Source organism: Amphibalanus amphitrite, unplaced genomic scaffold, assembly GCF_019059575.1.
Source record: "Amphibalanus amphitrite isolate SeventyFive unplaced genomic scaffold, NRLGWU_Aamphi_draft 000526F_arrow, whole genome shotgun sequence".
NCBI lineage: Eukaryota > Metazoa > Arthropoda > Thecostraca > Balanomorpha > Balanidae > Amphibalanus > Amphibalanus amphitrite.
The window spans coordinates 70,720-82,999 of NW_024882020.1; the positions used below are offsets into that span (position 1 = coordinate 70,720).

Consider the following 12,280-nt stretch of genomic DNA (forward strand, 5'->3'; position numbering starts at 1 on the left):
GCTACCTCACGTTACCGGGGCCCTGGCTTTGGGCGCGGTCTACCGCAGGTGGCTTCTGCTCATACTTTGTTTTGCGGTGGTGGTGCGTCGGGCCGCGCGCTCTGACTTCGGCCAAGAAAAATGTGTCAGCTGATCATTATCAGTTCTGCCACTTTCATGTGGTGAGATGGGGTCATAACCTTAGAGACGGCTGTTTCATATCAATTATTTTACATAAAATCATATTTCAAACCATAAATTAATGTTCGACAGCCAAATTAAAGAAACAATACCAATACAGGCTTACAGTTTAAATTCGCCATTGTGTTGTCTACGATTAGACAGCTGATAGCTCATTCCCGTACGTCGTAACTCTATAATGACTTTTGCTTATTGTCACATGTGCGCCGCATTCGCGATTGTTGCCGACGCCTGTTTGCAGGTCAGCCCACTACAGTTTGAGTTGTTATACATATCGAAAAACCGATAAACTTTTAGGCGAAAAAAAAACACTATTTTAGGCCCATTTTGATTTTTTTGCGATATTAGGTAAAAACAGAAGCTTCTTATCCTAGGAAAAATACAATGGGAAATCATTGGAAGGTGGCACACTACCTTTAACCGGTGCGGGAAATGACAGTCCCGCGGACACGTTGCCGTTCGCAGGGCGACTGTATAATGAGTGGCACCAGCTGTATGATACTCGTATAAAGCCCAATGGAGCTCATGTGAGGTGCACCAGCTGGCGGTCGAGTTCGAAGTACCTCAGGCTCAAACTACATTACTGCACTGCTGTGATGATAGATGTCAGGCTTATCACCGTGTAACGATGAACATGGTACTGACGATATAAAGCTGGTTTTGATTTATCTGTAAAGCACCTATCCGTGCTTCTATCCTCAGGATACTGAAATCCTTCTCCTCCACGCCGCAACCCCCCTCCGGGCTGGACAGGCAACTTTATCTCATGCGGGCTGCTCCCTTGGAGCGGCGCCGCTGCTCCTGAGGGAGCGCACCTCGTAGCCGGGTGCAGTGAGTGCCTTGGGGCTGGGTGGCCTGTCCTCTGGACGGGCTCAGCCCCGGCGACTCACTAGGGTGCCTGCCCAGACCAATGTCTCCCCCTAATTCCTATCATCCTTCCGGCTCTGCAATGGTCTTGTCGACCGAAAGGGCCTAACCCAACAAAACAAACAAACAAACAAACAAATCTGTAAAGCCAGTCACTGTGTAGGGAGTTGGGCATGTGCACGACGCACTTCCTTTCAACAAAACCTTGCCAAACTGAGGCACCTTTTGTGTTGCAAAGAATGTTGTGTGTGGTGAAAAGCTATCAATACGAGCTAAAAGCGCATTGAAGTGGTAGTGGCTTTTAGGATACGGGGCTACCAGTTTCATTTGTGGCCGTACGCGCTCGATGCTGAATAGCTAAATGCTACGTTTCTCAACCCTTGAACACTCCTGCGTTTCAATAGCTCGTGACGTAGCTGCTGATGCTACCATCTATCAGCCACTTCTATAGCGGAAAGGCCATTATCATTGGGAACCTCGGCTTCCAGTTGCCACAATGCCACTGACCGAGAGGCGGCATAACAGTGCACAGGACACTGGCACGCACTCGGTTCGTGGATCAGGTTACCTTAGATGCGCAGGTTCGATCGAGCAGGGTTGCTGAGGAAACGATATGAAGCATCGGAAGGCTTTCGTTGAGCACTACTCGGCACTCGGCAGTGTTCTGCAGTCCTTCAACGTCGCATAGAGCGAGCTGCGGGACTGAAGCAGTCCTTCTGAAGAAAGCGACTTCGCTGCTGGGGTTGGCAGGGTGGCTGCCTGTTGGTCACGTTTCCCGTGTTTCTAGCGTCGCCTTATCATGGCTGCTGCGTTAGCGGCGCTACGCGTCTCTCGTCTTCTTTTGCTGCTCTCTATGATGGTACTCGGCGTTATATCCGAGCCTCAGTCGTTAGCAGCGCGCAGCTGGACTGACGTCAGACCCGTGGCGGCGCCGAACTCCGTGGAGAGTGGGGTTCCCAGCCTGCTCTCCTGTCTCCGCCGCTGCCTGCTGCGAGCTCCTACGACCGGCTGCGCGGCGCTGCTGCACGATCGCGATCAGAACCTCTGCCTGATGTACAGCCGCGCCGCCTGTGACGCCGAAGGCGGTGGCCTGCAGGTGGACGATGTCCCGTCCCGGTACGTGGAGCTGAGTCCGGCCGCGCCGCGACCCGCCGGTCCCGACTGCCCGCTACCGGCCGACGCTGCCGACCAGTGCGTCCTTCTGTGCTCCGAGCCCGACCAGCCGGCCGCTGGCGACTCTTGGACTCTTCTCGGTCACCAGCTGCCGACCTCAGTCGACGGTTGGACTTCGGGGGACATCTGGAGCTCGCTCTGGAAACAGATCACAGACCAGCAGTGTCAGATCGACCTCGGCGTCACCTCCAATTACAACATGATCATCGACCTCGCCACGGAGCTGGACGAGAGCACGGTGAAGCTCAGCATTCACCTTCACCGTCAGGCCGTGGTCATCATGGACAGGACGAACGGCGGGACGTACCCGGTGACGCTCTCCGAGCCGCTGCTGCAGCCGCCGGCGCTGACGGCTCTCAGTGTCGGCTGGTGTGCGGGCCAGGTGCGAATCTCAGCCGTCACCTCCACGGCGCACCAGGTGGTGAGGGTGAACCTGACGCTGCCTGACGACCTGCAGTTCGTCAGGCTGAAGTCGTACCCCGGAAGCGGCGTGGTCGGCCACTGGCGGCTGGGCGCCCACCTGGTGGACCCGTGGCTCACCTCGGAGCAGGGCTGGACGCACGGCCGGGTGTACACGGTGCCCAAGATGACCGTTCTCTGGCGCCGTGTCTCCGAGACCGCCCTTGCCACTACCTCTGTGGGGTTCGACTGCGCCGGCTCCGGCGGTTGCCAGGTGTTCTTCAAGGAACAGTTTCACCACCCTCTGGTGATCGCAATCATCATCATGAACGACATCGCGTATGTCGAACTCAAGAATGTTGTCAACATCAGCTATCACCAATTCTCTCTGCACTCCTGTACGCCGGTTCATCCGGTAGAGTTACAGCAGTTCTTCGTCAGGTTCACCGAAGGCATCGTTGAGCTGTTCGACTACCCTGCGGACGGCTCGGCTCGACTTGTGCTGACACAGAACCTGATGGAGGGATCGTCATACGCGCAGCCGCCGACCAGGGTGGGCTACGTGGGTCTGGGCGCGCGGCTGCAGTCGGCTTCTTTCAGGGTGTTTGACTACGATCCCGACTGGGGCCAGGAGAACGGCTTCAGCGCCGGAGCAGGGCTCCTCACAGAGGAGGAGAGCTTGAGCCTGATGGTGTCTGCTCGCTGATTAGTGATCACGGAGCACCAGAGGAGAGCTCCATGCTTTGATGTGAACATCTCACTAAGCACTGGGAAGAACTTTGCTGTCGTTGAAACGACTCACTCACACACCTGACTTACTGAAGGATGAGATGAAGCTGCACTCGGCTTGGGTGGGGTGAGTGCCGAAAATAATTTTGCCCCACGGAGGACTGCAGAAGAGGGAGCTTTCACTCTAACGGAGGACTGACAGGAGTTTTAGTCTGGATCTGACGGTAGTTGCTAGTGCTCACCGAAGAGAGACCTACTCTGATGGGCACTACTCATTCAATAAAACTGCACATCGATTATAGAGTAGCCGTTCTTGCCATCTTTTAGGCACTCTTGCACACGGCACAGATCATTGAGACACCAGCTGTACCACGCCGAGCTTCGGAAAACCGCTCTACTTACTCTGGTATGAGAACCATCACCTTCGTGACTCGATGGAGCTCATCACCTCGGTGCTTTGTGGGTAGCTTAGGCATTATCTCACAGTAAATAAATAATTATGTGATATTTTGCCGGTAGATCAGTTCGTCAATTTATCCCAATGATCACTACTGGTAGTGTGATGCGAGTTTATGTCTTCTGAAATTATCTCACCACAAAATGGCGGTTCCCACCATCACACGCTGGATGAAACCATGCCGAGCTCATCGCTTGCGATAATACAGACGTTACTTCTTGTGGTTAACCACTTAACTCAATTTGTAATCGGCTCAGCATAGCCTTTGTGACCTTAACCCAGCCCTCTGTTCTGTTAAATACATCTGTAAGCAATGAAATGGAATTGGAATTGCGTCTGAACTGAAGTGACTGCATTCATAAATGTGGAAATGTCGTCCTGTATGTATATTTGTTTTCTGACTTGCTATAGAAACTCCGTTACGCAGTGCGGACCGTGCGGGTCTGAGTCTGAATACATGCGCAGCATACACATCTGGTCAGGTAGGTACGAACATATCCATTATGCACATCTGAAAAAAGAAATTGCTATATTAAAAACACTTAACAGAGCCTGGCAGTTGTTTAACGGAAATGTCTTTATGTATGCAATGCTCAAATTGAGTCAAAGCATGAATGCATGAACGATTAGCACCTTTATTAGCAGTAAGCACCTTTGTTAGCACCTGACCGTTTATGCATGACCAGGTAACAATAGATTCAATTGACGATACGTGTGCACACGCTTTGTATCTAATTACGTAACTCTGAGCTGAGACTACCTTTGCCCAATCACACTCGTAATAAATGAGTTATCGATCGCAGTTCTTTTACGGCATGGCACATGCCGACACACGCCTTGCAGCCGTGATGGCGCACATGAAAAAGCAATGCGCTCTTCTAATACAATCAATACACTATGCAATACACTATACATTATGTACAGCCTTACTGCACCCTGTGCGCTCGGCCTGCCCGATGCCCAGCCCATGACATATCGAAGCGAGTTCAACGTACTAAAAGAATAGCGCGTTTGTGGCAGGCACATGCCACTGCAGACCGTGGGACGCCCCTCCCCAGGGAGCTCTCGGCTGGATCAGGATGGGGCGTACCTACGCACCAGTGTCTGCAGAGCACACCTGACCTGTCACCACGCTCGTGTTCGGTGCACGGAACAGTGCAGCGTGGTGCAGCTGGTGCACGTCCGGCAACCGGTGAACATTGCCTTATATGGGGTCTGCACGGGGGGTGTAGCGTCATATGAAACGGCTTCACTGCAGGGCGAAATGCAAGAATAAATGCATTAGTGGTCTGATTCCGATTTCGATGGAATTACAGAGGGGCTAGATTTTTACATACCCAATCACCCAAGCCTGCTTACTGCTTAGTGCTTACTACAGAATGCCCATGATTTTGCACGGTAATGTTGAGTATAATGCCGAGTGTGTCAAGTTTTGCGAGAGTTCAGCCGAAACGCTCAGAAGCGGAAGCGACGAAGAAGTGTTTGGTTATTCGGGTTACAATTTGCTCCAATAGCTCCGACGTCTAGCCTCACCACAAGGGATGAGCTCCAATCCGACTTCCCACTCTAATCCGGTCACACCGGCCGTGGGAGTAAAACAGCAGACTATGAACTGAATATAAAGACTTGACTGCTGCCTGGCAGCTGATAATGCGCTAACCGCTTCAATCAGTTGCTGGGAACGGGGTCTCGGCTATTCCCGACATGTTGTGATTACCGCAGACGAATAAACCGCGCATGTCTTCATCGTGCCAAAGTGCCGTCAGCGTGGTGCCATCCCTGCTGTATAGTAGCCTTGACCCAGTACGGAGGAGCTGCGCAGATGAGACGTGATGGACGGAAATAGTACGGATCGTGGGCCCTGGGAGGGGGGGGGGGAGGGGGGCACCGGATGCCGAGCGGACATCAGAAGGCCCACCGGCTGGCTGGGTGCCCGACCTGGGGGAGGGGGAGGGGGCGTCTGACGCCGTGTTTTACGGAAGCTTCGTGGGTGGCAACTGGCAACACCTGTCTGTGCGTTGCTTGCATGTATGTCTGCCTATACTTGTCTGTCTGCCTGTCTGTCTGTCTGTCTGTTTGTCTGTCTATTGCCACCTTCTGTCATCGATGTCACACCCTCTGGCCCTCGGGAGGGTTCGCACCGGCTGACTTCACCCATGGGCTGACTGTCTGACCTCCGTGACGTCATTACAGCTGACAGCATCTGTCACCGGCTGACAGCTCCCGGCAGCGACTCGTCTGGCCAGGAAGCCAAGTCAAGCCGTGCGAACCCTGTGTTATTTCACGGTACTTGAAAGCGAATGGCATTAAACGTGACAGTACTCGTGTGTTGCCGTGCCAGAGTGTGGCGTGAACCAAACACTGAACACATGCTTTGCGTAACTTGTTGACAGATGCGTTTTCCGTGCTTGCGTTTCATAGAGCCATCCTTTGTCATTCATCATTCATCCTCCATCCTCCATGCGTATATTCGAATCCAGTATGAGTAGAGCATGGGTCCCGAAAAATTCTTCAGAACCTAGAGAAATTCTCGCGGGGCAAGACGTCTGTCAAACTAGCAGCGAGCAGCGAGCAGCGAGTCCAGCAGCGAGAAACGGGCCATCCCGATTTAGCTGAACATTTGCTCACAGAGCCTTCTCAGCACGCTGATTCCGAAAATCATGGTCTCTAGGGTAAGAATCTTCACCATTCTCGAGATAGAACCCTCTAAAGTTCTCTGCGCCCGTGACCGGGCCATCCCGATTTGGCTGAAAATTTGCTTACAGAGCCTTCTCAGCACACTGATTCCGAAAAGCATGGTCTCTAGGGCGGGAATCTTTACTGTTATCAAGATAGAACCCTCTAAAGTTCTTACCACCCATGACCGGGCCATCCCGATTTGGCTGAAAATTTGCTCATAGAGCCTTCTAAGCACGCTGATTCCGAAAATCATAGTCTCTAGGGTGGGAATCGTTACCCTTCTCGAGATAGAACCCTCTAAAGTTTTCGACACCCATGACCGGGCCATCCTGATTTGGTTAAAAATTTTCTCACAGAGCCTTCTCAGCACGCTGATTCCGAAAATCATGGTCTGTCAAATCGACCGGGCCATCTCAGTCGAATCGGGATGGCCCGGTCATGGGTGGTAAGAGCTTTAGAGGGTTCTATCTCGAGAACAGTAAAAATTCCCACCCTAGGGACCATGATTTTCGGAATCAGCGTGCTGAGAAGGCTCTGTGAGCAAATTTTCAGCCAAATCGGGATGGCCCGGTCATGGGTGGTAAGAACTTTAGAGGGTTCTATCTCGAGAACGGTAAAGATTCCCACCCTAGAGACCATGATTTTCGGAATCAGTGTGCTGAAAGGGCTCTGTGAGCCAATTTTCAGCCAAATCGGGATGGCCCGGTAATGGGTGTCGAAAATATTAGAGGTTTCTATCTCGAGAACGGTTAACGATTCCCACCCTAGAGACCATGATTTTCGGAATCAGCGTGCTGAGAAGGCTCTGGGAGCCAATTTTTAGCCAAATCGGGATGGCCCGGTCATGGGTGGTAAGAGCTTTAGAGGGTTCTATCTCGAGAACGGTAAAGATTCCCACCCTAGGGACCATGATATTCGGAATCAGCGTGCTGAGAAGGCTCTGTGAGCAAATTTTCAGCCAAATCGGGATGGCCCGATCATGGGTGGTAAGAACTTTAGACTTTAGAGGATTCTATCTCGAGAACGGTAAAGATTCCCACCCTAGAGACCATGATTTTCGGAATCAGCGTGCTGAGAAGGCTCTGTGAGCAAATTTTCAGCCAACTCGGGATGGCCCGGTCATGGGTGGTAAGAACTTTAGAGGGTTCTATCTCAAGAACGGTAAAGATTCCCACCCTAGAGACCATGATTTTCGGAATCAGCGTGCTGAGAAGGCTATGTGAGCAAATTTTCAGCCAAATCGGGATGGCCCGGTCATGGGTGGTTAGAAGTTTAGAGGGTTCTATCTCGAGAACGGTAAAGATTCCCACCCTAGAGACCATGATTTTCGGAAATAGCGTGCTGAGAAGGCTCTGTGAGCAAATTTTCAGCCAAATCGGGATGGCCCGGTCATGGGTGGTAAGAACTTTAGAGGGTTCTATCTCGAGAACGGTAATGATTCCCAATCTAGAGACCATGGTTTTCGGAATCAGCGTGCTGAGAAGGCTCTGTGAGCCAACTTTTAGCCAAATCGGGATGGCCCGGTCATGGGTGTCGAAAACTTTAGAGGGTTCTATCTCGAGAACGGTAAAGATCCTCACCCTAGAGACCATGATTTACGGAATCAGCGTGCTGAGAAGGCTCTGTGAGCAAAGTTTCAGCTAAATCGGGATGGCCCGTTTCTCGCTGCTGGACTCGCTGCTCGCTGCTCGCTTCTAGTTTGACAGACGTCTTGCCCCGCGAGAATTTCTCTAGTTTCTGAAGAATTTTTCGGGACCCATGCTCTACTCATACTGGATTCGAATATACGCATCCTTCATCATCTATCCTTCATCATCTATCCTTCATCCTTCATCCTTAATCCTTCATGCTTCATCCTTCATTCTTTTTGTTGAACTGTTGTTTTTGTTGAACTGAACTGTTGTCGACGGTCTGGTCCTCTCACGCGTGAGATACTGTATTTCTGTATATGGCGGTGGTACCGCAAAAAACGACTCACGGCTGCTCAGCGTGATCAACTTTGCTACCAGGGTGATCACTGGCCTCAGAAAGTACGATCACGTGTCTCGCGCGCGAGAGGACCTTGCACTGCTCTGTCCTCGACGTATGTACGAGATATCAGCAATGGCTGTGGCCCATAAGGCAATTGTGTATGACGAGCCGGCCGACATTTCATCTCTGTTTGTGACTTTCGGTGAATCGCGCCAACAACGATGTGACCGTAGCACTCGACAGGACCGGCATTTTAGACCCCCTTTTACTCGCTCAGCAGCCGGGCAACGCTCCTTTTTATATCGCGCAACATCTCTTTTAAACGAACTTCCACCGGCTGTCATCGAACTTGACCCGGCTCGTTTCCAGCGTTACATTAAGTCGCAGCGTAATAGGGACTCCGCGGGGGGGGGGGGGGGACAGGCCTAGGATCTGATCTGTGTGAAAGTGGTGAATGACGTGAGCGTATGTTTCTTTTATGCCCATCTACCTACGTATCGCATTGTTTTTACTTCGTGACTTACGACACGGAACAGCCACTACTGTGTTTGTGGAGTGTCGGCGATTGTCAATACAATTTTTCCTTAATCTTTCACCCTTTATCATTTATCATTCATCATTCCTCATTCATTCTTCATTATTTCATCTTTTGTAGGAGCGTGTAAGGGGGATTGTAGGGCTACTGCCACCTACAGAACCTTAACTTATCGAACAGTTTTCACTGACAGTGATGACAAAAGTCCATTGCTCAGAGTCACTGATCTTGTGTCTTTGGTCGTTTCAGAGTCGCCGTCTCCGCCTGTCTCCAACATGGTGGCCGTCCAACCGGCCTCTCACGACGAATTGGACATCATCCCCAGTCCGTGAGTACCTACAATTTACCAGACACACACTAGACAGCTGTGTCGACGAGCTGGACATCATCCCCAGTCCGTGAGCACAATTTACCAGACACACACTAGACAGATGTGTCGACGAACTCGATATCATCCCCAGCCCGTGATGAGTACGGACTACTGGGAGACCCTGGTATTTATCGAACAGACAATAATGGCCGACGACAGTTTGTCGAACAGACCATAGACCATCGCAATGGTCGACGACCGGTTATCGATCAGACAGCAGTGGTCTGTGACCGTTTATCGAACAGACCATTCGTATCGGTTCATCACCTTTATCAAATAGACCATTCGTATTGGTTAGTGTTTGTCGAGCCAGTCCGCCTTATGCCGCTTTCGATTAGCAAGCCTTGACCCCGGGGCTCGGTTCAGCGCCCTTCGAACTGCGTTCCCACCTGACATCCTCTGCATTAATAAACCACAGCAGGCTAATCAACATACATAATCCCGCAAACAAACACTGTCGGTCGGGACTTCGTACCTGGCTGAGGTCTCAGGGTGCTGTCCGGGGTCCTCGACCTCGCGGGGTCCGCCAGGGGAGGACCAGGCGATAAATAGGACTCGCTAGGGCACCTCAGGGGTCCGCGCACCCTTCCAGTCCCCACTGCCTCTCAGGGCAGGGCTGGGGAGGAATGCGACGTCCGCATACAGAGGGAAGAGATATGTCTCAGGAATGTAGAGAGCCTGGGATGTGCAACGATCAAGTTCAGCCATGGGATTATCGGTGGGATGTGATATATCAGGCGTTCATGCAAATGCTGCCTCGATGTCACGCAGCGGGCAAACGAGATAGCCAAACCTGGCTAGTGGTTAATCTATGGTACTTACCTAAGCCGTCTGCTGTTTAATCCCGTTGGATGTCCGATATGCCTCTTTGACTTCTGAGCAGACGGGACGAATATGCATAAGCTTACTGGCGTATACGTGTGATCTTGTGTGTCCAACATACCGTATTGCACGGTGGACTTGAATCTGGTTGATGGCTCTTGAATCAACTGATTGAAAACATTGTGTTTATTATTTCCAGTTTGTTATAGCACCGACGGTTTATAAGGGTTTGCTAGAGTCACGACTCCCGTATCAAGCACTGACGTTGATGAAGGAATGCAACTGACCGGGTGGATGATGTGCATGGGCATGGTGAGCCAAATGCAGAGGAAGCATGCCGCTGAAACCCATATGTGGCTTCACATATGTGGTGCGCCATTGTATTCACTGTATTGCGAAGCTGCAGCGCCGCGCATTCAGCGGCGACAAAGGCTCTGTAATGCACGCTGTTGCAGTGAGGTCTTTCGTTGCTCAGTGCTTTTCACTGCGTGGCTTATGGCTGCCTAGAGACTGGTCGCCAACTTTAAAAATCCACCTTGACGTGAGCAAATAAATCTGTTCCTAATGTCTTGTAATATAGTTTTAGGGTATTCAGTTATAATTGAATAATTTTCACCTCCCTTTTCTGTATCAAAATGGTGTTGAATTTTACAGAATCGAAGGACGGAAGCTGGAATCTGTTATCTACATCATTTAGGCATTATACCACATGTAACGATACCTATATATTGGCAGATACAAAACTGCCAGAAATGTACGCCAGGCCAGATTTAGTTAAAATCGCAGAGCTTCTGACATTGCAGCCCAAGTGCTCGTAATACCGGCCGTTAGCGGCCGTTCTGACTTGGAGAAGCGGTGTAAGTTCTTACTGCTCTGAATACCAAATACCGGCAGTTCAGCTGAAGCAGACACAGCGCATGTAATCGGGATCGATCTGAGCAGTTCCCTTGGTAACATGAGGCTCCAGGTCCAGATAAACAGTAAATATATCCGCATTGTGTCGGATAGAATAACGGCAGCTGACGCCAAACACCATATGTAAACATCGACAAGCATCCGGCAGCCTTAGCGCAATCCGTAACAACCTCTCCCAGAAATACCCCAAATACCCCTATCCATCTCCGTCTGCGCTCCGCTCCGTCAGCCACACAGGGCGCCCGGTGTGTCGCCGTCCGTGCCAGCCCGCGCCTCGTGACGCTCCTGGCACTCTGTGCGACACTCATGGCACTCCTCGCGACACTCCTGGCCTGCTATAGGAGTTTCGGAGTGGTGATGAATGACAGTCCATTGGTCCCGAGCATTGGTATCGATGACGCGACGAACCCTGTTAAGGTCGATAGCGACGGCGCCGACGCTGGTAGTGTCTGGGAGACTGAGAGAGCTGAAGTTCTTTGATTGGGCTGCCGTTATATCAGTGTATTGCTGGTCCCATGTGATTTTGGAACTGCTAGTCTCTAGGCTGTAAATTTTCGACTAGTGGTCCTCCTGTTATAGGTATTTATCTTCATTCGTATCAATTGATGCTTAAACCTGCATTTCTGTTAGTTTACGGAGACTTCCTTTAATCTCCTCTCGAGTCATTCGAGTCACATCCTCATTGTCTTTTAACCCTCGCATGTGTGCGGCGTTTGCCAGCTTCTAATGTGTAGGGGGGGGGGTCGGTTGGAACCCCCCCCCCTTGCCGTTTGGCCCCTGATCGAGCTAGAGCTTCGCGGAAAAAACGAGCGTGTTGCCCGTGACGAGAGGAAGCCGATGATACCCAATTTTGAGGTCCTAGGTCATTGGTTGACCTTCCAGGTCAGGTCAATGACCCAAAAGTCGGGAAAATCGGGACCTGTTAGAACGTCGTAAAGTGTGGCTGCTATGGGGTTTTTCGGGCCGCTGATCACGAATATCATGTTAGTTTTGATCACAGATGATGTCTTGAAGCATTTAGACCAGGTCGGGTCAGGTCAGGTCAGGTCAACCAGTAGGCGTCGTGACGGGTATTCGTAGTACGTGTCAACCGCCTCTGACAGCTTCGTAACATGGTACGAAGTCACCAAAACTACTTCGTAAATGTTCAAATGGTTGCTAAATTCGAATTCAGCTCCAAAAA

General features: G+C 51.1%; 1 protein-coding gene across 2 annotated transcripts in view; it reads left to right on the top strand.

The window, feature by feature from the left end:
• LOC122393251 (paxillin-like) overlaps positions 1-12,280 on the top strand; it is an 83,411-nt gene that overhangs the window by 55,999 nt on the left and 15,132 nt on the right. For both annotated transcript variants that reach the window (XM_043389113.1, XM_043389112.1), the window contains exon 4: positions 9,240-9,318. In XM_043389113.1, the coding sequence (XP_043245048.1) occupies positions 9,240-9,318 (79 nt within the window). The remainder of the gene's footprint in view (positions 1-9,239; positions 9,319-12,280) is intronic.